We start from the raw sequence: 23,416 nt of genomic DNA, 5'->3' as shown, positions 1-23,416 counted from the left end.
CCTCATTCCCGCAGATACTTGTGGTGACTTGGTAGTAACTCTGCAGTCCGTGAGTCGCCAAGGAGAGAAGCGAAACCTCCAGCTTTCTGGCAGGACCGACTCAATGACTTTCACGTTTGACAATGTCCTTCCAGGAAAATATAAAAGTAAGAACCAAATGCAGTTCACCCTCCTGGACTTAGTTATAGAACCGGTATCGTGCAGACAGTGAGTGCCAACTCATCGATAGCAAATTCAGGTGTGAAAATTCAGTGCCTGCTTTCTACCTCCTGCCTCTAGCAAAGGAATCAATCAATCAATCAATCGTATTTATTGAGCGCTTACTATGTGCAGAGCACTGTACTAAGCGCTTGGGAAGTACAAATTGGCATCACATAGAGACAGTCCCTACCCAACAGTGGGCTCACAGTCTAAAAGGGGGAGACAGAGAACAGAACCAAACATACCAACAAAATAAAATAAGTAGGATAAGTGATAAAGGAAGTGATGAAACAGTTCGAATTAGTTGTTCCTTTTATCTGTGATATACAGGAGGTCTTTCTCCGTTGGGTGAGGCCTTCGAATCGCCTACCACCGTGTTTCCAAATGGTAGAGATGATGCGGTAGTTTCAATGTTGTGAAAACATTGTGGGCTGTACTCCCGTTCATTTGCTAAGTGCAGTAGGTGGCCCAAAAATAATTTTTATAATTATGGCACTTTAAAAAAAATGCTTTTTAAGTGCTTACTGGGTGAGAGGCACTGGGGAAGATACAAGCTAATCAGGTTGGACACTATCCATATCCCACATGGGGCTCACAGTATTAATCCCCATTTTACAGATGAGGTAACACGCAAAGAAAATTTTGGTGACTTGCCCGAGGTCACACAGCAGATAGGTAGCAGAACTGGAATGAGAATCCAGGTCCTCTCACTCTCAGACCAGTTCTCTTTCCACTAGGTCACACTCCTCATTTTATGATTTACGCTTTGGCTTTTATTGTCTTCAGCATTTCCCCAGATGCCAGGGAGCCTCACAGTCTTAGGAAGAATGCTCTGGTATCCACTTTTCACTTTTTATTAAAACTTTGAATTGCCTTATCAAGATTTATGCTCCAGGCCTACGTGCAGTGCCAGTTGTGCATAGTTTGCATCCTTTTTGTTTCTGGATTCTCCAAGGATCGCGTCAGTTTCGCAGGAAACAAATATTGCCGTTTATTAAATACCATCTTCTTGGTTTGTCTTTCTCTGTAGTTAGTATCATACATGAAGATTGGTGCTGGAGGAATAAGTCTCTGGAGGTGGAAGTTGTGGAAGAAGACGCATCAGGGATTGAGTTTAGGCAGACAGGCTACATGTTGAGATGTTCACTTTCCCATGCAATTACCCTGGTACGTTGGGATAAGGGGGGTAAACCATGGTTGGGGAAAGAGAGGTGGGCAGTGGCCTGACTGAAACAACAGTGGATATGGGAGGTGGATATTTAGGTCCAGCTCTCTGCCCGATTTTGGAACCCTGGAAAATTCATTTTCTTCTCTTTCCCTAACTGTCATGTAGGAGTAATCATCCAGTCCATCAGTCAGTGGTATTTATTGACAGCTTACTATGCGCAGAGCACTGTACTGAGCACTTGGGAGAATACAATACAACAGAGTTAGAAGACAGATCTCACAGTTGAGAGGGATGCCAGTTAGTCAGCGGTCTTTGAGTGTTTATTATGTGAAGAGCTGGAGAAAGTACAACCGAGTTAGTAGACAAGACTTCTGTGGATGTACTGTTACTTTACACATATTCCATTTACCCCTTTTTCTTATGTACTATTTATTTAAAAGGATTAAGCATCCCTCTATGATATTGCGAAAAGGGAAGAGATAATGAGACTACGTCATTTTGTGCTCTTCAGAAAACAGACATCACAGTTACTTCAAACTGAAATTATTTGGTCCTGTCTACTGTGCGAGGGTGGCTCACTTTTTGAAAATACTTAAGCAGTTGTTCTTTTGGATTGGTGCAGGTTTACTTTCCCCGTACATTATGCTGTTCCGTGACATCCTGAAAGAACTGACTCGCAGAGTGTGTATTTTCTCCTTTCGAAGAGCAAGTCATCGTTGGCTTTCTTAGTACAAAATGGGGAGGCGTTGAGAGGCCATGATGATATTTATTTCTTTGATTAGCTCCAGCCTTTGTATGGATGAGTTAGCTGTGAAAAGCTAAGCCCCTGGCAAGATGACTCTTATTCAAAGCCTGCTATCATAGGATCACAAGATGCCTGGAGTCTCATTAACCCAAATTGGACTAATCTTACTCGAGGAGTTGACAGCTTCCTCATTTTATATAGTGGGAACCTACAACTTGCTGTTGCTGAATGACTGGTTTTTCCAGCTAGTAATAGGTTGTGGGAAGAGAATTGTAATTTCTGGTCTACTGTTCAGCCTCTTCATCACGTGGTCTCGCATGATATCTACAACCTTGGAGAAGTAGCTGCAATAGCATTCAGGTTGAGGAAGAGATACAGGTGATCCAAAATAAAGTACAGTTTTTGGAGGGAGTCGACAGGTGTTTAGTTTGGGTTTGACAGTAAAGTGTCACGGACACTAATGAATACGTTAGATGTATAGATTGGTGGGTGTCAAGTATAAAGGGTATTCCGTCCAAGGTAACCGTTATTAATCACATCTCGGTCCCCGTGGCTCTTGGTAAATCTTTGTCTTGGCTTTGGTCTCCCGCCCCAGGAATTTTATCAGGATGGAAATGGACCAGAGAATGTGGGAATTTATAACCTGTCCAAAGGAGTGAACCGATTCTGTCTTTCAAAGCCTGGTAAGTTTCAAGAGGATTGATTTGCAGTTAGTTGGAAAAAAAATCCCTTTTAACAGAAAGGTCTTCTAAGGATTGTAGTTTATTTCCTCCCCCTTCTTCCCACCCTCCCCCCATCCCTCCTTTTGGGACGTATTTGAATTTTGTGTCCAACTTTCTTTGGTATTGTGTTTTCTGTTGCTTCTCCCCCCACCCTGATAGACAAATAGAATAATCTGGACTGGATTGTACTTCTGGTGCTTTTGTATTGAAGCGGAACTGTGTCCTGCTTAACAATTTTTTTTTTTTTTAGTATTTCAGTTGTTCAACAAACCTCTGTAAGAGTAGGAAAACCAATAATGGTGGTAACCCGATGGAGTATGCCTCAAATGAAGGAAGATGTGTGATTTTTGATCACTTTCACTAGACACATTCACTTTCACAAGGGCCAGGGGCAGGGAAATTGATCCATAAAAACTCAGATGCAGGGTGTTGCCAGACATCCATATTTTCTTGACTCAGTTTATAATTTGACTGTATTTTTGTGCCGAGTTTGGAAATGCACCCATCTGCTGAATTTTTGCCATACAGGAATCTGCTAGTGCAGGAACATTTCTTGTACTTTAATTAATGTAATGTAATGATTCAGCTTTGTCTTTCTGGACATTCTCCAGTTCACGATACCTTGCTGGGGTTTGATAGAAGGGTTCTGTCCAGGTAGAAAGCTCTACCGGCCTCTAAGAAGAACGATACTGATCCTATCTGCAGGCTTAGTAAAGATTAAAGTGTCGTGAAGGGATGGAGAGTTAATAAGTCTGTAGTTGAGTGAGTGCTTGGGTTTGGGTATTGGACTAAAGTCAGCTTGTGGGAATTATGCCTGGTTGGCATCCCCAGATCCATTCAATTCCGGATACATTGCTGTTTCGGAGCTAGAGGAGCCAGCTTTGGACTTATCTCGGCGGAGTTGTCACGATGAACTTTGCTTCTGACTTTGACTTTTGACTTCCCTTCTCCAGGTGTTTACAAAGTGACCCCACGCTCCTGTCACCGGTTTGAACATGGATACTACACTTACGACACGTAAGTCTGACCGGGTTTTGATCTATTTAGATGTGTTCCTGATAAATCGTCAGGTCTGAAGAAAAAGAGGGAAAGGGACGAGAAGCCATTTCTACCGAGGCAGAAAGGCTCGAAGGAGCAGTTGAGGTTAGTCATTAGGAAGAACTCCTAGGGTCTTGATGATCTGGGATTGCTTAGGAGTTGTTTGCAACCGAATCACCTTACCTGTGAACAATGGAAAGGGTTTTTTCAGATTTAAAGATTGCTCTTTGTCTGCGTTTTACCTGTGTTCATCATCATCATCATCAATCGTATTTATTGAGCGCTTACCGTGTGCAGAGCACTGTACTAAGCGCTTGGGAAGTACAAGTTGGCAACATATAGAGACAGTCCCTGTGTTGGAAGAAGCAGTGCTCTGGGAATCAGAAGAACTGGTTCTGCCTGGGGCCGGCTAACGTGAACAAAGATCGTCCGAGCACTGTGCAGTTTGTCACACTTGGGAGCATGATTGGCAGGAGTGAGGGAGTGCAAATGGTGCCACTAGTACTTTGAACAGTTTGTCTGCCCACATTCTGCGTTTTGACGTTAGATAATATTAATAATAATGGTATTTGTTAAGTGCTTACTATGTGCAAAGCAGTGTTCTAAGCGCTGGGGAGGTTACACGGTAATCAGGTTGTCCCACGGGGGGCTCACGGTTTTAATCCCCATTTTACAGATGAGGGAACTGAGGCCCAGAGAAGTTAAGTGACTTGCCTAAAGTCACACAGCTGACAGTTGGCGGCGCTGGGATTTGAACCCATGACCTCTTTCCACTGAGCCACGCTGCTTCTCCGTGGGGGGCTGCTAGATGACCAAGCCCCATCCACCGTTCCCATTAGGAGACTCCATCAGTGCTTTTCCTTTGGTGGTTTGAAAGGAGAGCATTTTAGGTGTTTGGCATCCTTTTTTAAGACAAGAGGTGATTCTTGTCTTACGCCGGCGAGTCGTTTCCGACCCATAGCGACACCACGGACGCATCTCTCCCAGAGCGCCCCGCTCTCCACCTGCAGTCGTCCTGGTAGTGTATCTGTAGAGTTTTCTTGGTAAAAATACGGAAGTGGTTTACCATTGTCGCCTTCCGTGCAGTAAACTCGAATTCTCCGCCCTCGACTCTCTCCCATGCAGCTGCTGCCCAGCGTGGGTGAGTTTGGACTCGTAGCAGATTCCCTTCCACCTACGAGTCTGTGAGCCCACTGTTGGGTAGGGACTGTCTCTATATGTTGCCAATTTGTACTTCCCAAGCGCTTAGTACAGTGCTCTGCACATAGTAAGCGCTCAATAAATACGATTGATGATGATGAGTCACTGCCCAAGCTAGGAACGGAATGGGTAGGCCTCTGCTTGACTCTCCCTCTCATAGCCGAAACTGGTAGAGGACTGGAAACTCTCCAGGTTTGACCCTGAGTGGGGAAGAGGTAATTCATCCAGAAGTAAAAGGAACTCACGTAGAATGATTCAGGGTCTTTCAGGCATGAGTAATAATAATATCAACTGTGGTATTTGTTGAGCGTTTAATATGTGCCAGGCATTATATTAAACGCTGGGGTAGATGCACGATAATTGGAGTGGACACAGTCCCTGTCCCACTTAGGGCTTACAGCCTGTCCAAACTTATTTCCTTGTGTCTATCCCAGCACTTAGAACAGCGCTTTCACTTATTCATTCGATCGTGAGCTCTTACTGGGTGCAGAGCATTGTGCTAAGTGTGTGTCTGGCACATAGTAAGAGCTTAACAATTACTGTTATTATTATTGCTGTAAAACTAGGTGAGAAAAGGTTGGCATTTTTTGGGAACCATTAAGTGGCACCAATCTGGTTCATCTTTCTTCTTGGGTTTACAGGTCCTCGCCCAGCATCTTAACCCTGACGGCCATTCGGCACCACGTCCTTGGAACGATCACCACCGACAAACTGCTGGATGTGACTGTGACCATTAAGTAAGGCAAAATTATTGTTAGTTAAGAAGGAGAACCAGGCAGTCCCTCAGTGCTTAGAGTAGGAAGGAAATTAATTTCGCAACTTTTATGCCAGGGCCAATAAATTTTGTGGGGAACTGGCAGATTTCAAGCAAGCAGGGATCACTTGCATTGAGCTCGGAAGAGGTGAAGACTCATCTTGGAAAATTAAAGGGTAGAATTTTGATAGCAGACGTGATTTTTCTGTAGTTCAGTGTGTGCCAGTTGCCCTCAGTATCCTGCACTGTGTCCATCCAAAAAGAAAAAAAAAAGGTGTGATAATGTCCCTTTTTCTCATAGAGTACTTATGGTGTGTACTGAACATTTTTTTTTACTGTACTGTGTTGATTTAAAGTACTGAAGATGAGGATTAATCTGGCCTCCAATTGGATACCCTGGAGAACGTTTTAATTTTTAGAGTGACATGTGGGACTTGTGTAAAGTTTAAATAGAGAAGAAAGAACCATGTAAAAAAAAAGTTGTGAAACTTGTAGCACATGCAAATTTATGCAGGGTGTTCTCGCTGAAATACAGTATTTTTAAATTCCAGACTGCTGAATGTAAAGCCATATTGTGTGCACGGACTGGTTTGAGTCAAAATATTTTGTTTAAATGAAAACTATGCACATACTGAAGTTCCAGTGAGTGTACACATGCTGATATGTTTAACTAGATTTGAAGTCTAGTGCAAGAGACTTTCATGTAGAAGTTCTTTCAAAAAACAAAACAAAATTTTAGAAAGAGTCGCCAAGGCGTATATGTTCTCATATTTAGAATGCAAAAAGAATGTCGACTTGAGATATTGCTATTCAAGTGCTTCAGATCTTTTCTGAAGCCAAAGATCAAGCAGAAACGAAACCAATTAACCGGAGTCTTATGTTGAAGGATAATCCTTTGAAATGGCATTTTCCTTTGATTCACAAGTAACAATAGGAGTTGTGACATAGGGGCTCTTTTCCCAATGGGTTCCTGGTGCTTCTTGTCGCCTCAGGAAGTCTGACTACCTTTGTCAAAGCAACCCACAAGAAACAACCCACAAGTCCGCTTATTTCTTCCTGGAATAAAACACCTGCCCCCTCACATGATAATTTTGTAAATATATTGGATTGACCATTTCGAAAGTAATTCAAGAAGTAGATCAGTAATCCACCCAGGTTCCAATTTCATTCAGAACAAGTTTTAAGAATCCTAGAAGTGTTTCTCAGTAGGAGGCTCATGTCAGCCCAAAAATAGGGCCAAGGGAAAATTAAAAGAAATAATTTCACTCTAGACTGTAAGATTCTTGTGGGCAGGTTAATGTCATATTGTACACAGTAAGCACTTAATAAATACCATTGATTGACTGTACTCTCCCAAGATTTAATACTGTGCTCTTTAGTGGCAAAAATCTCCCCAAATGTTTAATGTCTATTACCCTCATATTCTGATTTGAAGAATGTAAAAGAATGTAGAATGAGGCTTCCTCAGAGAGCTGGGTTATTCGCACCCGAGCACAGTCACCAAAAAGAGCTCAAATTTTTGCTCTGTGTCAGGAGGCGATGTGAGGATCGATGTTTCCAGAGATGATGATATGTCTTTGAGGGATTTTAACACACACACACACTCTCTCTCTCTCTCTCTCTCTCTCTGTTTTTTTAATGGTATTTGTTAAGGACTGTAGAAAGTCCTGGAGTAGATACAACCTAATCAGATTGGACACAGTCCAAGTCCTACATGGAGCTCACAGTCTTAATCCCCATTTTACAGATGAGGTAACGGAGACACAGAGAACTCAAGTGACTTGCCCACAGTCACACGGCAAAGTGGTGGAGCTGGGATTAGAACCCAGGTCCTCTGATTCCCGGGCCCAGGCTTTTTTCCTAGGTCACACTGTTCTTGTCAAGCGAAACTGGGATCTGGACAGTTGTCTCTTTGACTTTGTTTCTGTTGAAGAGCGTGTTCCTCTTGCAACCCATGTAGGTTGCTGTTAGCTTAGTCATCCTACTTTGCCTCCCCCTCACCGTTCTTCCACACCTTTTATATCTCCTCGCTCAGAAGGCTCGTTAGGTCAAGGTACTTTGAGAGGAGCGTGAACAAGGCAAGAGGGAATGAATCGGGGAGGGAATGAATCTCGTCTGTGTCATCGCCGACTTCTTGCTCATGTCCTGCCTCTTGCCTGGAATGCCCTCCCTCTTCATATTCGACAGACCATCACTCTCCACACCTTCAAAGCTTTATTGAAAGCATATCTCCTTCAAGAGGCCTTCTATGACTAAGCCCTCATTTCCTCTTCTCCCATTCTCTTCTGCATCATCCTTGCACTTGGATTTGCTCCCTTTATTCATCCCTCCCTAAGTCCCACGGCACTTACGAACATCCCTAATTTATTTTTATTTATATTAATGTCTGTCTCCCCCTCTGTACTGTCAGCTCGATACTGTGGACAGTGAATGTGTCTACCAACTCTGTTACATTGTACTCTCCTAGTACAGTGCTCTGAACACAACGCTCAATAAATACGATTGAAGTATTTGCCAAGAGAAGCTTCGGCATCATGAACTTGCTTATTGATTTAATGTGTCCCAAATGCATCGGGAGCACGGATCTGGGAGCCAGAGGACTGGATTTCTAATCCCGGCTCCTCCATTTACTGCTGTGTGACCTTGGTCAAGTCACTTACCTTCTCTGTGTCTGTTACCTCATCTACAAAATGAGGATTCACACTGTGAGTCCTATGTGGAACAGAGACTGTGTCCAACCAAATTATATTGTGTCTACCTTAGGGCTTAGTACAGTACCTGGCACATAGTAAGTGCGTAACAAATATCATAAAAAAAAGTCCCCCCAAAGTGCCAAATGTGGGACTCAAAATATTCAAAATATCATGCACTTGTAACTTGTCAATCATTCAGTGGTATTTATTGAGCACTTATCGTTTACCAAGCACTTTATTAAGCACTTTGGAGCTTACAATACAAGAGAGATGGTAGACATGCTAGCCAGTGAGGAGCTTACATTCTAGAAAGGGAGATGGACATTAAAATAAATTACACGTAGGGAAATGGAGAGAGTGTAAAGATTTGTCCTTCCGTGCTAGGTGACTGAGAGCGGGATGAGTATCGAGCGCCGCAAGAGTGCTCTGCACACAGTAAGCGCTCAATAAATACGATTGAATGAATTCAGATCCAAGTGCTTAGGTGACCCAGAAGGGAGAGTGAATAGGGGAAATGAGGGCTTAGTTGGGGAGGGCCTCTTGGAGAAGATGTGATTTTCAGAGTGTTTTGAAGATTGGAAGGGTGGCGGTCAGTTGGATATAAAGGAGCTCCAGGCTATACGGAGGACGCGGGCAAGGGTTTGGCAGTGACAAGGCTGGTGTTACAGGAGCAGAGGATGTGGACTGGATTATGCTAGATGAGTGAGGTAAGGCAGGAGGGGAAGAGCTGACTGTACATTAAAGCTGATGGCAAGAAGTTTCAGTTTGATGTGGCGCTGTTTGGGAGGCTTTTGAGGAGTGGGGAGATGTGGGTTGAACGTCATTTTAGAAAAATGAGCCTGGCAGCAGAATGCCGTATGTGCCGGAGTCGGGAGAGACAGGAGGCGGGGAGATCGGAGAGGAAGCTTGTGCAGTAGCCAGAGACAGGAAATAAAGTGCCTGGGTTTGGAGGGAGAGGAAAGGGTGGATTTTAGCGGTGTGGTGAACGTAGAACCGACTGGATTTTGTGGCAGATTGTGGAGCTTGAATGAGAGAGATGAGTCGAGGATAACGCCAAGGTTCCAGGCTCTTTGATTTGGGTAGCCAGGTACCGGCCTCGACGAACCGGAATCCTTATCTGCGGGAACGGGGTGTCTAGGAAATCTAAGTAGAAAAAGCAGCCGGAGTCACTCAATTTTCTCATTTCCAGGTCTTCAATTGACAGCGAGCCTGCCTTAGTCTTAGGCCCCCTCAAATCCTTGCAGGAAATGCGGAGGGAGCAGCAGCTGGCTGAAATTAGGACCCGGAGGCAGGAGAGAGAAAAGAATGGCAAAGGGGAAGGAGGAGGCGGAACGAAGCCACCAGTCCAAGAGATGGTTGATGAGCTACAGGGGCCGTTTTTGTACGATTTCTCCTATTGGGCGAGGTATATTCATTTCTTGTTCCGCAGTATTGCTTTCAATGTTCGCACGTTTCTGTTCAGAAAAAAAAAAAGTAACTTCCAAACTAAATGGCTTAATCATTTTAGGTCTGGAGAGAAGATTACTGTTACACCTTCATCTAAAGAGCTCCTCTTCTACCCCCCTTCCGTGGAAACAGTCGTCAGTGGAGGTAAAAGTGAATGCAAAGAGGTTCAATTAGGGTATCGAACTTACCAAAAGACATGTCTTTTGGTTTTTAACGTTAGCTAATGTGATAATTTAGTGGTAGAATATTTAATCTTTGGCTCTGCAAATAGGTGTGCTCTAAACACCGTTGATTGATTGATTAGAGAAGCAGCGTGGCTCAGTGGAAAGAGCCCGGGCTTTGGAGTCAGAGGTCAGGGGTTCAAATCCCGACTCCACCAATTGTCAGCTGTGTGACTTTGGGCAAGTCACTTAACTTCTCTGTGCCTCAGTTACATCATCTGTCAAATGGGGATTAAGACTGTGAACCCCCCGTGGGACAAGCTGATCACCTTGTAATCTCCCCAGTGCTTAGAACAGTGCTTTGCACTTAATAAATGCCATTATTATTATTATTGATTGATTGAAATGGTTTAACCTTTCATGAAATTTTCAGAAATTTCTAGTTGTAGAAAATAATTTTCCTTTGTTACTAAATTAAAAGTGCCTCATGAGTTCCTTATGTTTCTTATAGAGGTTTTTTTAGCGAAACACAAAAGTGTATTTTAAATTGTGTAACTGCCGAACCTTTCCGTTAAAAGCAATTCCTCTGAGTTTTATAGGTACCTTATACTTGGTGGAATGTTTTTTTTAAATGGTATTTAAGCGCTTAGTATGTGCCAGGCACTGTACTAAGCTTTGAGGCAGGTGCAAGCTAATCAGGTTGGACGCAGTCCCTGTCCCACATGGGGGCACACACAGTCTTAATCCCCATTTTGCAGATGAGGGAACTGAGGCCCAGAGAAGTGAAGTGACTTGCCCAAGGTCACACAGCTGATAAGTGGCGGAGCCGGGATTCATTCATTCAATCGTATTTATTGAGCGCTTACTGTGTGCAGAGCACTGTACTAAGCGCTTGGGAAGTACAAGCTGGCAACATATAGAGACAGTCCCTACCCAACAGTGGGCTCACAGTCTAGAAGGGGGAGACAGAGAACAAAACAAAACATATTAACAAAATAAAATAAATAGAATAGAACCCACGACCCCCGACTCCCAAGCCCGGGCTCTTTCCACTAGGCCACACTGCTTCCTGCATGAATGTGGAAACCATTAGCCCTCTGGAGGAGAGACCTTTGCACCCTATGGTGTGAGCACAATTTGGTCCGTAATCAATTAATCAATAGAATTCCGTGTCTGCCTATTGCGTGGAGAGCACTGAATTCTTTGGGAGACCACAGTAGAAATAAAGGTTCCAGACCTCAAGCAGTTTACAGTTTAGTGGGAGGGATAGGCAGACACAAATCCTAAATTGTAGGAGCCACAAAAGAACAAACATAGAGTAAAAGTTAAGGAAAGGTGACTGGCTACATAAATTATAAGTGGTAAGGGTGGCTTTTTGGGTTGCCACAGCCCAAAGTGGTAGCAATTAATCCGGGAATGCCTCCTGGAGGAGAAGGGATTCTAGAAAGAGTGTGAAGATGGAGAGAGCTGTGTCTGGTGGATTTGAACTGGGGAAGGTGTTTCAGACCGGAAAACTTCCCAACTTTTCCTCCAGTGTGCTGCTTGGGCTCCGGTTTCTCCGGCTTTCTTGTTGTAAGCTCGTTGTGGGCAGGGAGTGTATCTACCAGGGAGTGTATCTGTTAGATTGTTCTATTGAACTCTCCCACACACTCAGTACAGTACTCTCCACACAGTAAGTCTCAATAAATGCTATGGATCGATTAAGGTTTGAAGCAAAAAAGAGTAAAACTTTGCCAGTAGAAAGATGTTTGTAGATTTCACTGGTCAGGTATATGTTTTAGTGATAATTGGGTATTTTGAGAGTTTTCAGTTGAGTATATCTGCTAATTTCTCTCTTTCAGAAAGCTGTCCTGGGAAGCTGATAGAGATCCAAGGAAAAGCAGGCTTGTTCCTGGAAGGTCAGATTCACCCAGAATTGGAGGGAGTTGAGATTGTTATTAGTGAAAAGGGAGCACCATCCCCACTCATCACAGTTTTCACCGATGACAGAGGCACTTACAGGTAAGAACTGGAATCTGAAGGGTCACTGTCTCCCTCGGCTGTAGGTTTTGCCATTCTCATAAAAGCCACAGAGGCACAGGCTTGCTTTGCCTTAGTTATGTGTCCCTTGCCAGTGGGTGTGAAAGTCAAGTCACTTTGCTTTGTGCTTTCTTTTTGTTTCCCTTGTGAAGTGTTGGACCTCTTCACAGCGATCTGGAATACACTGTGACCGCACAGAAGGAAGGATTTGTTTTAACTGCAGTGGAGGGAACAATTGGAGACTTCAAAGCTTTTGCCTTGGCAGGAGTAACTTTTGAGGTAAAATTCTTTGCTCTTGAAAATGGCTGCAAGGGCCCCAGTCAAACTAGGTGGTTAAGTGTTGGTGTGTAGTAATTTTGCCAAAGTAAATTCAAATCCTCTGGTCACGTAGGGAGACCCATTGACTCGAAGCTGTTTAAGGGTGCTTATTGGACTGGGCGTCACACCTTCACCTTCTAACTACTGTCGTGGTGGTAGAACCGTCAGGATTTGGTGACAGATTGAATATGTGGGTTGTATGAGAGAGATGAGTCAAAGAGGGAGTTGAGATCGTTATTAGTGGTGGGAAAGACAGTGGAAGGAAAGAGTTTGGGTAGGAAGATAAGGAGTTCTGTTTTGGACATGTTTAGTTTGAGGTGTCGATGGGATGTCCAGGTAGAGATGTCCTGAAGGCAGGAGGAAATACAAGACTATGGAGAAGGAGAGCGGCCTGGGCTGGAGATGTAGATTTGGGAATCATCCACATAGAGATGGTAGATGGAGAATAGAAGGGGATCCCCACTGTCAGAGGGTGGGAGGTTAGAGGGGAAACCTGACGAAGAGACTGAGAAGGAGTGGTTAGAGAAATAGGAGGAGAACCAGGAGAAGACAGGGTCAGTGAAACCAAGGTTGGATAAATTTCCAAGGAGAAGGGGGTGGTCCATAGTGCCGACGGCAGCTGAGCAGGTCTAGGAGGATTAGGATGGAGTAGAGACCATCAGTGGTTTTTGGTGAGGAGAAGGTTATTGGCTACCTTAGGGCTGTTTCTGTGGAGTTAAGGGGGTGGAAACCAGATTGGAGACGATCAAGGAGAGAATTGGAGGAGAGGAAGTGGAGACAGCGGCTGAAGACAACTCTCAGGGAGTTTAGAGAGGAATGGCAGGAGGAAGTCGTGGGCTCAAAGGAGGGATTTTCTTAGGTTAGGGCATACGTAAGCAAGTTTAAAAGCAGTGGGGAAGAAATGCAGATGTAAGTCCACCATACTTAATTAATGTGAGATAACTTTGATTTAATAATGTTGATTTACTACCTCAGATTAAAGCCGAAGATGACCAACCCCTCGCCGGAGTCCTTTTGTCCCTCAGTGGCGGTGTTTTCCGATCCAACCTTCTGACCCAGGACAATGGCAGACTGACTTTCTCAAACCTGGTAACCTACCCACCCGTAATTTGCTAACGTCTGTGGGCCAAAGGAGGCAGAGACATAGCATCCGCTGTTAAGTCAGTATTTCAATGCAGTGTCCTTAGATTCGTGGAGGATCAAAGTCAGTGTATTGTTCAAATCGGTATTTAACAGTGCTGTTTCAGATTCCATTGTTCACCAGCTTCTTGTTCTCTCGGCACCCATCTATTAGCAAGATGTGGTAATTAATTACCCAGAACACAGTTGCTTCTATCTCTTGTTTTCCATCGTTTCACAACAGTGTTGCATTTTGTACTGATTCTTTTTGCTTGCTCTCCTGAAGTGTTGGTAGTTTTCAGATCTCTTCTGTAGCATATGTAGAACCGAGTTGGAAAAGTGGTTCACCTTTGACTCAGAATGCAACCCAGCAGGCAGCTGTAGGAACCCAGGGCATCCAGGTTAATAGTTAATTCAGTTTCCAGACAGTGCCACCTTGTACTTTTCCCCAGCACTGAAAGTAAAGGGCTTAACAACTGCCAGGAATAATAGCAATAATAATTCATACAACAGTGAGGGAAGGGGAGGTGCATATGTCCATTTTAGACCTCAGAGAACCGGCACCATTGCGATGTTTGTGGCACAGAGAAGGCCGGGAGAGTTGCTTTTGAAATTTTTCTGTGTGGCTGTAGAGCCGCATTTCAGTTTCGTGGTGTCTTTTGACAGAGCCCTGGGCAGTATTACTTTAAACCCATGATGAAAGAATTTCGCTTTGAGCCATCCTCGCAAATGATTGAGGTGCAGGAAGGCCAGAATCTGAAAATCACCATCACCGGCCACAGGACGGCTTATAGGTAAGTAGCACTGGAGCCGACCAGATGGACTTCCAGGGAACAGGCTTAGTAGGTGTTAGTGGGATTAGATCTAGAGTAATGATTCTAGCTTTCCCTTTTCACGGTACTAGTTAAATCTAGGATGGCAGGAGGAAGGGGCAATCAGAAGTTCCCTGGGTCAGATTTTGCTAAATTTCCTTATTTTAAAACGTGCCTTGGAAAATCTTGCTTTTTTAAATCGGGTGGTCTAGATCACGGTGAGAAGAAACTTGCTTTCGGTGGAGGTGTGTGAATGTGTCACCCTGTAGTGTTTTATTTACCATCGTTGTCCAGAGGAACAGGCTTGGGGATTGAAGGAATTCCACAAAAACTGGATTTATGGGGGATGGATATGTTTTCCCTTTGGTATACAGATCATGATTTAGCAAAGAACAGCCTCGCTTTTACAGAGCTCTTCAGAATGTTAACCAGGAATTTGAGGTCATGACCATTGGAAGTAAAGCGGTATAAATTATTGGAAAGGCCAGATAGGAAAGTGGTGGAAAAGAATAGCTTAATTATGATTTACCTGGGTTATTGGAAGATTGATTCCTCACAATATTCCCTTATTCTCTGAATTATGCTCTTTGCCCTATACGAAAACAAAAGGGCGTCTATCTCCCTGGAGATTTTTCCACCCTCTTACAAAATTAGAAGCGCAGAGTGGTTTACTTTCCTTCCCTTTGTCTTGTCTTTTCATAGTTGTTATGGAACAATTTCTTCCTTAAATGGGGAACCTGAGCAAGGAGTTTCTGTGGAAGCAGTGGGTCAGAATGACTGCGGCATTTATGGTGAAGACACCGTAACCGACGAAGAGGGGAAGTTCAGACTACGGGGGCTACTGGTAAGAATTCAAGCCAGTGTAACTCTGGCACACACTTTAGTCTATGTATTTCTAGACTGTAAGACCGTTGTTGGGTAGGGACCGTCTCTACATGTTACCAGCTTGTACTTCCCAAGCGCTTAGTACAGTGCTCTGCACACAGTAAGCGCTCAATAAATATGATTGAATGAACGAATGAATGTATTTAGTTTACTGAAATGGTTGGGCATCAACTTTTGGCCATTCTTCCATTTTGTTTCCCTTAATGGCTCCAAAGTCCAAGTTGGGAACCTTTAAAAAAAAAAAAGACAGTGCTGAGCCAAATTAATATTCTCTGTAGGGAATTCAGACCTGGAGTTAGGTATGATCTTTTCATACAGGGTGTCTAGCACCAAAACTTCAGAAGAACTTGTGTAACCAGGCACCACACCCAAGGAATGACGGACATTATCAGTGCGTCGTCGCAGTCATAAGATATGGGTGATGTAGAGCAAGTAGAATCATGCCAGTTACCCCCTAAAGAGAAGCTCCCCTTTCCAACTGAGCGAAGCAGTCGCTTCATACTTCCCACATGGCCTGTCTTGTTTCCTTTCCTCCCATCTCCCTTTCTGCTTGGTCTCAGTTATTAGTTCGGTGGCAGAAAAGCCACAGAAGCCCAGAGCTTTCAGCAAAGTAGTAATTGGGAAATAGCACAGTACCTGCGGGGCAAAGAGCACGCACATCTATAGACCATAAAGTAAAATTAAAATTGCCCTACTTCTCGCAAACACTCCAAAAATGAAAGGAGGCTGAAGATTGGAAAAAGGGGAAAGAGATGAGGGTTATAGGTATTTCTCAGAGCACCCATTTGCCGTGCCCACGTAAAGCTCCCTTTGATTAAGATTTCTCTTTGGTTTGCAGCCTGGGTGTGTGTACCATGTCCAGCTAAAGGCCGAAGGCAACGATCACATAGAAAGGGCCCTCCCTCAACATCGGGTGATTGAGGTAAAGCATCGAGATCTTTGCATTGAGGTCTTTAAACTGTGTCGATACTGGATCGGTGTTCTGTGTTCAGGGGACTCTTCTCATCACCTTGTCGTCACCATCATCATCGTAATGATGGTATTTATTAAGTGCTTATTTCACTCTGCGGGTAGACACAAGATAATCAGGTCAGATACAGGCCTTGTCCACCGTGGAGTTCACAGTCCAAGAAGGAGGGGGGAAAATGGGTTTTTTCATCCCCATTTTGCAGATGAGGAAACTGAGGCACTGGGTAGTTAAATAATTTGCCCAAAGTCACCCTGAAGGCCAGTGGTAGTACTGAGATTAGAACCTGGGTCTCGTGACTTCCTAATAACAATAATTGTAGTAATAATAATAGTAATAATGGTACTTGTTAAGTGCTTACTATGTGCAAAGCACTGTTCTAAGTGCTGGGGGGATACAAGGGGATCAGGTTGTCCCATGTGGGGCTCACAGTCTTAATCCCCATTTAACAGATGAGGGAACTGAGGCACAGAGGAAGTTAAGTGACTTGCCCAAAGTCACACAGCTGACAATCGGCGAAGCCGGGATTAATAACTGTGGTATTTGTTAAGCACTTACTATGTGCCAAGCGCTGTAATAAGCACTGGGGTGGTTACAAGCAAATTGGGTTGGGCACAGTCCCATTCCCCCAATCTTAATCTCCATTTTACAGACGAGGTAACTGAGGCACAGAGGAAATGAAGCGATTTGCCCAAAGTCACACAGCAAACAAGAGGCAAAGCCAGGATTAGGACCTAGGTCCCAGGACTCTCGGGCCCGTGATCTCTCCACTAGGCCACACTGCCTCTCCCTCCTATACCTGAATGATTGGGAACCTCTGGAATAATGTTTAATAATTCTTCCAGAGTAAGAGGGAGTTTAAGGGAAGCTGCATTTCAGCCGTTTCTTCAGACAAGACACCGGAATGATTGATCTTCTATTCCCTCCAAAAGCCACATCATCCAACCCCTTGTTCTCTAGGGAGCTAGTTGAAAGCAGCTGCTCAAATCAAATTCAGAAAAGAGCTTAACTACGAAGTTCTGGTTTAAGATGGCGAAGGAGCCCTTCGGTTTTGCTACCTGATTGCTTCTTATCATCAAAAGTCCAGATTAACCTCTTCTCACTTATCTGTTGACACCCAGCAAAGGTTAATTAGCCATCTATTAGATGGGCAGTCTGTTGGCAGGGAAGGTCATTATTCAAGCCAAACTGATTCTCAGAGGGCTGCTACCCACTTTAGCAAAGGCCAGGAATCGTTCAGTGCACATCTCTTCCTCCTCTGTTCAGTGTGCATTTGCGAGTTAGGCTATGGGGCGCGGATCAGAGGAGAGGCATCACAACTTTCCGTTTGACAGTGAGGGAGGAAATGGTGGCCCTGGTTTGCAAACTCTCTGGTTTGGGGGCTAGCAAGTTCAGTCTTTGCTGGCAGCTGGGCATTTGAAAAGAGATTCATGGGCTGGAGCTGCCACTTTCCAAACCGTTTACCGTCGGTAAGTCTCTCACGTGGTGAGTTCACAATTTTGTCCAGGTGGTGGAGAAAAAAAAAAAAAACCTTTTTGGGAATGAAGCAGGTGCCAGGAGGATCGTAAAGCAGTAAAAGTTTTGTTCCCCTGTTGTTGTAATCTCCTTGTGGGCAGGCTTCTGTTTTACTTTCCCAAGTGTTCAGCGTGGTACATTACATTGTCCTGCTGCTGCTGCTACTGATTTTATCCAGCTCTTCCTGATCCCGTAATCATTCCTGTGTCTGTCAGGTTGGCAACAGTGACATTGATGATGTGAACATCATAGCGTTTAGGCAGATCAACCAGTTTGACTTAAGTGGGAATGTGATCACTTCCTCCGAGCATCTTCCTTCATTATGGGTAAGTCCGAGTCCACCTTTTTTTTTTTTTTTACCTCTATTGAATATTTGCTTTTCCTTGGCTTTCAGATAATTGGGAGGCAGGTTTATTAGCGCCCATCTGGTACTTGTTGCAGTTCCAATTAAATTTCAAACTGCTTACTGAAGTTGAACCGGCTGTAAAATGCTACGATAGTTAAGGTTGAGATTTAAATAATTGTGATTCACAGCGTTGTCAGAATTTATACGATTGGGACTAGTTGCTGAACTTTTGAAATGAACCACATTCAGTCTCAGAAGACCATGTTTCTCAGCAGATAGTCTTTGGCCAGATGGTAAAGGGAAACTGAGGAATAATCAAAGTTGTCTGGGGCCGGAAACCGCAAGTTAATTTCATGATGGATTGTTCTGAATTCGGTCTCTTTTCTGGAAGAGATTTGGGCAGAAATGTTGGCCAAGTGCTCTGAGGTCCTCTGAGGAGTTTAATGAAGTTCAGAAAGGCCTCTATCTTAAAAGATGTTTGTTTTTTCTAGCTTTTGTTTGTAATCAATCAATCGTATTTATTGAGCGCTTACTGTGTGCAGCGCTTAGTACAGTGCTCTGCACATAGTAAGCACTCAAATACGATTGATGATGATGATGATGCAGAGCACTGTACTAAACGCTTGGGAAGTACAAGTTGGCAACATATAGAGACAGTCCCTACCCAACAGTGGGCTCACAGTCTAAACGGGGGAGACAGAGAACAAAACCAAACATACTAACAAAATAAAATGAATAGAGGGCAGGAGTGAGAAAGGAGAATAGTAGTAAGGGGCTTTAATGTACCCAGTCAGTCAGTCGTATTTGAATCCTTTTTGTGTGCAGAGCACTGTACTAAGCGCCCGGGAGAGTACAGGATAACGATAAACAGGCACATTATCTGCCGACAAGGAGCTTACAGCCAGAGGCGGAGACGGGCATTAATATAAATAGATAAATTACGGTGAGTCCAGCTGCACAGGCGGCAAGAGAGAGGGGCCATCGTCTCCATGGGATTATTAAGGAGGGGATGAAGCTGATGGCTTCGTCTTCAGCATTCGAGCTCCCTGGGCGGCCCCAGCTGGCCCTTCTCCTTCAAACTGGAGCCAGAAAGGGACCCGAAGTGAGCAACCGCCCCACGTGAGGCTGGGCACTCGGGCTGGAACCAAAACTCGGCTCTTTGGATTTTTTTGCTCCCTGCACGCCGGAAGTACTCAGTAGACGTGATTGATCGACTGTTTGGAAGAGAAAGGGCAGGTCCCAAGCTCCGGTCAGCATTTATCACGGAGCGGGCCAGAGTTAGAGGGTGTCCGCCGCTTCTTGAGCTCAGTCATTCACAGAACTCTAGGTTGTAAGCTCGTTGTCCCTCTAGTCCCTTCTAGACTGTGAGCCCGCTGTTGGGTAGGGACCGTCTCTATATGTTGCCAACTTTGTACTTCCCAAGTGCTTAGTACAGTGCTCTGCACACAGTAAGCACTCAATAAATACGATTGAATGAATGAAAGTTGTGGGCAGGGGATGTCTTTTTATTGTTCTATTTTACTCTCCCAAGCTCTTAGTACAGGGCTTTGCACACAGGAAGCGCTCAATAAATACGATTGAGTGAATGAACCCAGATATCCGTTCCACCGTGTGTCCCCTCCCACCCCCATGAATGGTTCCCTAGCCTGGGATCTGTCACCTGCTACAGGTTTCCCTCACCCTCATCCGGTCTGGCGTCAGGAAAGGGGTTCCTCCTCACGGTCTCAGAGTCCAGTGAGGACAGGACGGCCACCAGCTTCACCCAGGCTCCCCCCCTCTCCCCCATGTACAGCCAGGAAGGGGGTGCCCTCGTGATGATGTGGGTGCCCAGACTCCAGAGCCACTGGGACTGCTCTGTAAATCCCCTGGGGCCCCATAGCCCTTCCAGCCCCAAATTATTGCCTCTCAGTAGGCCAGTGGCCCCGGCTCAACACCGGAGCTGCTGCCACTAAAGTGTTGGCAGCAGGAGTGATAGCAGCCAAGGAGGCGGAGGGAACAGCGTGGCAGGGAGGGTGAGTACCCTTTTCCCTTCTCCCTGCCACGCTTTCCCTCTGTCTCCTCTTTCCATCAGCTTCTCCATCTCCTTTACCCATTCCCCTACAGTTCCACCCATCTCATGGCCTTAGTGCTCCACCCCGAGTTTGTCCCCGTGGCGAAGTGAAAAGAGGGCATCCCTCCTTTTATGGGAAGCCTATCTGTGTATTCCGATTTAGTTTCTCTCTGAATTTCGTCTGTTCTGTAGCGTGATGCCTGAAACTGCTTTGCCTGATAGCCCGGGCCCCCTGGAAGTGCTGTACTGGCAACCCAGCTGGGCAGGTGCAGGGCAGAGCGTGGATCCTCTTCCTTTCCCTCATTTTCCCGAGTGTAGAAAACCAGCCCCTTACCTCAAGGAAAATAAACTAGAAGTCATAAACCAAACTGGTTCTTGGAGCAGAGGAGGTCGCTAAAAGCAGAATCAAATCAAAGATTTAGCAAATAAATGGGAGGTTACATTTGAACTGGTGAGCACGAGTCTGTGTGGAAATCTGCAGCTTCTGTGAACTTCAACTTTGCCTGACCTCAGATGACCGTATTGGAGTTCGTAAATAGCCTGAATGATTCTGCAATCTTTTATTTGGCATATTTGAGCTTTTAAGGTGCTTTTCTTCCCTCGAAAATGTGAGGGACACGTGAAGCATTTATCTTATTTCCAATTTAGGAGTGCTCCTAAATGCTTTCTTCCCTTCTCTCACATCTTTACCCTCACAGGTGAAACTTTACAAAAGTGAAAACCTTGACAATCCAATTCAAACCGTCTCCTTAGGCCAGTCTCTCTTCTTCCACTTCCCACCACTGCTTAGAGATGGAGAGGTAACGCTTATTGTTTTCTGTGGTTTTTTTTAATGTCTTTTGGAAGCAAAATGTAATACTAATCAGAGAATTTGACTTCACTTAGTTGTTAATTCCAACGTACTACCTGTTAGCTTTCTCCTTCCTACCCAGCGAGGCTGGCTTTCGAAAGATTTTGGCCATCTGGACTGGCTCACGTAAAGCCTTTGCCTTGCTGCTTCCACTTTTCATCCGACGTGTGGAGAACCAGTGATTAAATATTTCCCGTCTTCCCATCCTTGCCCGTATCCACACCGGCCCACTCCCCGTGGCCCTAAGCTAGCAAGGCTGAACTATTTTTAATGTTCCTCTGTTGTCCAAGTCCATGCGTTTCTGTTGACCGTGACTTTTCGTCTTCATTCACAGAATTACGTTGTGTTATTGGATTCTACTCTGTCCAAATCCCAGTACGATTACACTTTACCGCAGGTTTCTTTCACCGCCACTGGATACCACAAACACGTTACTTTGATATTCAATCCCACAGTAAGTAAGAAAGGCTATTTTAGTAAGCAAATTCATGCCCGTGAAAGAGTTTAGAAAGTGTCAGCTGCACAGATCCTGAATTCTGTTTCCAAAAGATCTTCCAAATAGAGCCTTTGGATTATATAGATGGAGCAGTGTCGTTTTGGCTGCGTGGCTAAAATGAAAGGCCTGTCTCGGGCAAATGAGGACCGAAGTGGAAATTCATTCAGAAAACGCAGACAAGTCTTAGCTCTGATCACGCTACAGACTCTGGGGTCAAGTCCTCTTAGAGTTTTAAATCGAGGATAACCATGCTGCGTCCTGGAGCTACTATGTGAGGAGTGTGGGGGGGGAAATGGCAATCAAGCAGTTTGCAAATTTAGATCGATGATATCGAGGATAACCATGTTGCCTCCTGGAGTTACTGTGTGAGGAGTGTATAGGAAAAATGGTAATCAAGCACCTCGCAAATTTAGATTGATGATAGTGATGACGATGATGATAATTATATTGTGTAGAAGCAGTGAACTTTTCAGGAGGAGCAGCAAGACCTAATGGTCAGAGTTAATGGGCTTGTGAGGCAAAGGACCTGGGTTCTGAAGCCAGCCACCCCACTTGCCCGCTGTCTCAGCTTTTCTGTGCCTCAGTTTTGTCATTTGTAAAATCAATCAATCGTATTTATTGAGCGCTTACTGTGTGCAGAGCACTGTACTAAGCGCTTGGGAAGCACAAGTTGGCAACATATAGAGGCGGTCCCTACCCAACAGTGGGCTCACGGTCTAAAATGGGGATTCAATACCTGTTCTGCCTCCTCATGTGGAACAGGTTCACTGTCCAGCGTGATTGTCTTGTATCTGCCCCAGTGCTTAGTTCAGTGTTTGGCACACATAGAGTAAGCACTTAAGTGCCACCACATTTTTCAATCTTTAGAGTTAGATCCTTGAAGGGGCAGAAAGTGTTAGAAAATATCAGAAAGTATGGCCTGTAGACAAACAGTTTTTGCCTCTGTGCAGATGTATATCTGTTTTTACATATTTATTACTCTATTTATTTTACTTGTACATATTTATTCTATTTCTTTTATTTTGTTAATATGTTTTGTTGTCGGTCTCCCCCTTCTAGCCTGTGAGCCCGCTGTTGGGTAGGGACTGTCTCCCTCTGTTGCCAACTTGTATTTCCCAAGCGCTTAGTACAGTGCTTGGCACACATAGAGTAAGCACTTAAGTGCCACCACCTCTTTCAGTCTTTAGAGTTAGATCCTTGAAGGGGCAGAAAGTGTTAGAAAATATCAGAAAGTGTGGCCTGTAGACAAACGGTTTTTGCCTCTATGCAAATGTATATCTGTTTTTACATATTTATTACTCTATTTATTTTACTTGTACATATTTATTCTGTTTATTTTATTTTGTTAACATGTTTTGTTTCGTTGTCTGGCTCCCCCTTCTAGCCTGTGAGCCCGCTGTTGGGTGGGGACCGTCTCTCTCTGTTGCCAACTTGTCCTTCCCAAGCGCTTAGTACAGTGCTCTGCACACAGTAAGCGCTCAATAAATACGATTGAATGAATGAATGAGTGACAGTGAAATAGCCCTTAATAATGATGGCATTTAAGCACTTACTGTGTGCCAAGCACTGTACTAAGGATTTGGATTGATACAAGGAAGCTGTAAATACGGTTTCATGCTTCTTTGCCAACAAAGCTACCAGAAAATGTCATTTAGATAGGCAGAGTGAGGTAAATAGAGCTCCTTTCGTGAGAGGGCTGAAGTTCTAATCCTGAGAGGCCCTCTACCTTTGAAATATCAAAAAGGTAAATAGGCCTAGTTAAGGGAAGATAAACAGTTGTCTGTTTTTAAATTTAACCTTTTCCCATTCCACATAATAATAATAATGGCATTTGTTAAGCGCTTACTATGTGCGACACACTGTTCTAAGCGCTGAGGGGGGGGATTCAAGGTGATCAGGTTGTCCCACGGG

At 44.4% G+C, this 23,416-nt stretch overlaps 1 protein-coding gene across 2 annotated transcripts in view; it reads left to right on the top strand.

Annotated features, from left to right (window-relative positions):
• LOC119941985 (nodal modulator 3) overlaps positions 1–23,416 on the top strand; it is a 50,742-nt gene that overhangs the window by 23,219 nt on the left and 4,107 nt on the right. For both annotated transcript variants that reach the window (XM_038762586.1, XM_038762585.1), the window contains exons 14-29: positions 15–146; positions 1,232–1,368; positions 2,710–2,797; positions 3,790–3,853; positions 5,716–5,811; positions 9,711–9,926; positions 10,029–10,111; positions 11,970–12,129; positions 12,300–12,426; positions 13,441–13,554; positions 14,251–14,378; positions 15,099–15,240; positions 16,120–16,203; positions 17,979–18,089; positions 20,858–20,959; positions 21,344–21,463. In XM_038762586.1, the coding sequence (XP_038618514.1) occupies positions 15–146; positions 1,232–1,368; positions 2,710–2,797; positions 3,790–3,853; positions 5,716–5,811; positions 9,711–9,926; positions 10,029–10,111; positions 11,970–12,129; positions 12,300–12,426; positions 13,441–13,554; positions 14,251–14,378; positions 15,099–15,240; positions 16,120–16,203; positions 17,979–18,089; positions 20,858–20,959; positions 21,344–21,463 (1,904 nt within the window). The remainder of the gene's footprint in view (positions 1–14; positions 147–1,231; positions 1,369–2,709; positions 2,798–3,789; positions 3,854–5,715; positions 5,812–9,710; positions 9,927–10,028; positions 10,112–11,969; positions 12,130–12,299; positions 12,427–13,440; positions 13,555–14,250; positions 14,379–15,098; positions 15,241–16,119; positions 16,204–17,978; positions 18,090–20,857; positions 20,960–21,343; positions 21,464–23,416) is intronic.

This window comes from Tachyglossus aculeatus, chromosome 21 (assembly GCF_015852505.1).
Source record: "Tachyglossus aculeatus isolate mTacAcu1 chromosome 21, mTacAcu1.pri, whole genome shotgun sequence".
NCBI classification, from domain to species: Eukaryota; Metazoa; Chordata; class Mammalia; order Monotremata; family Tachyglossidae; genus Tachyglossus; species Tachyglossus aculeatus.
This window is presented reverse-complemented; position numbering and strand designations above follow the sequence as displayed.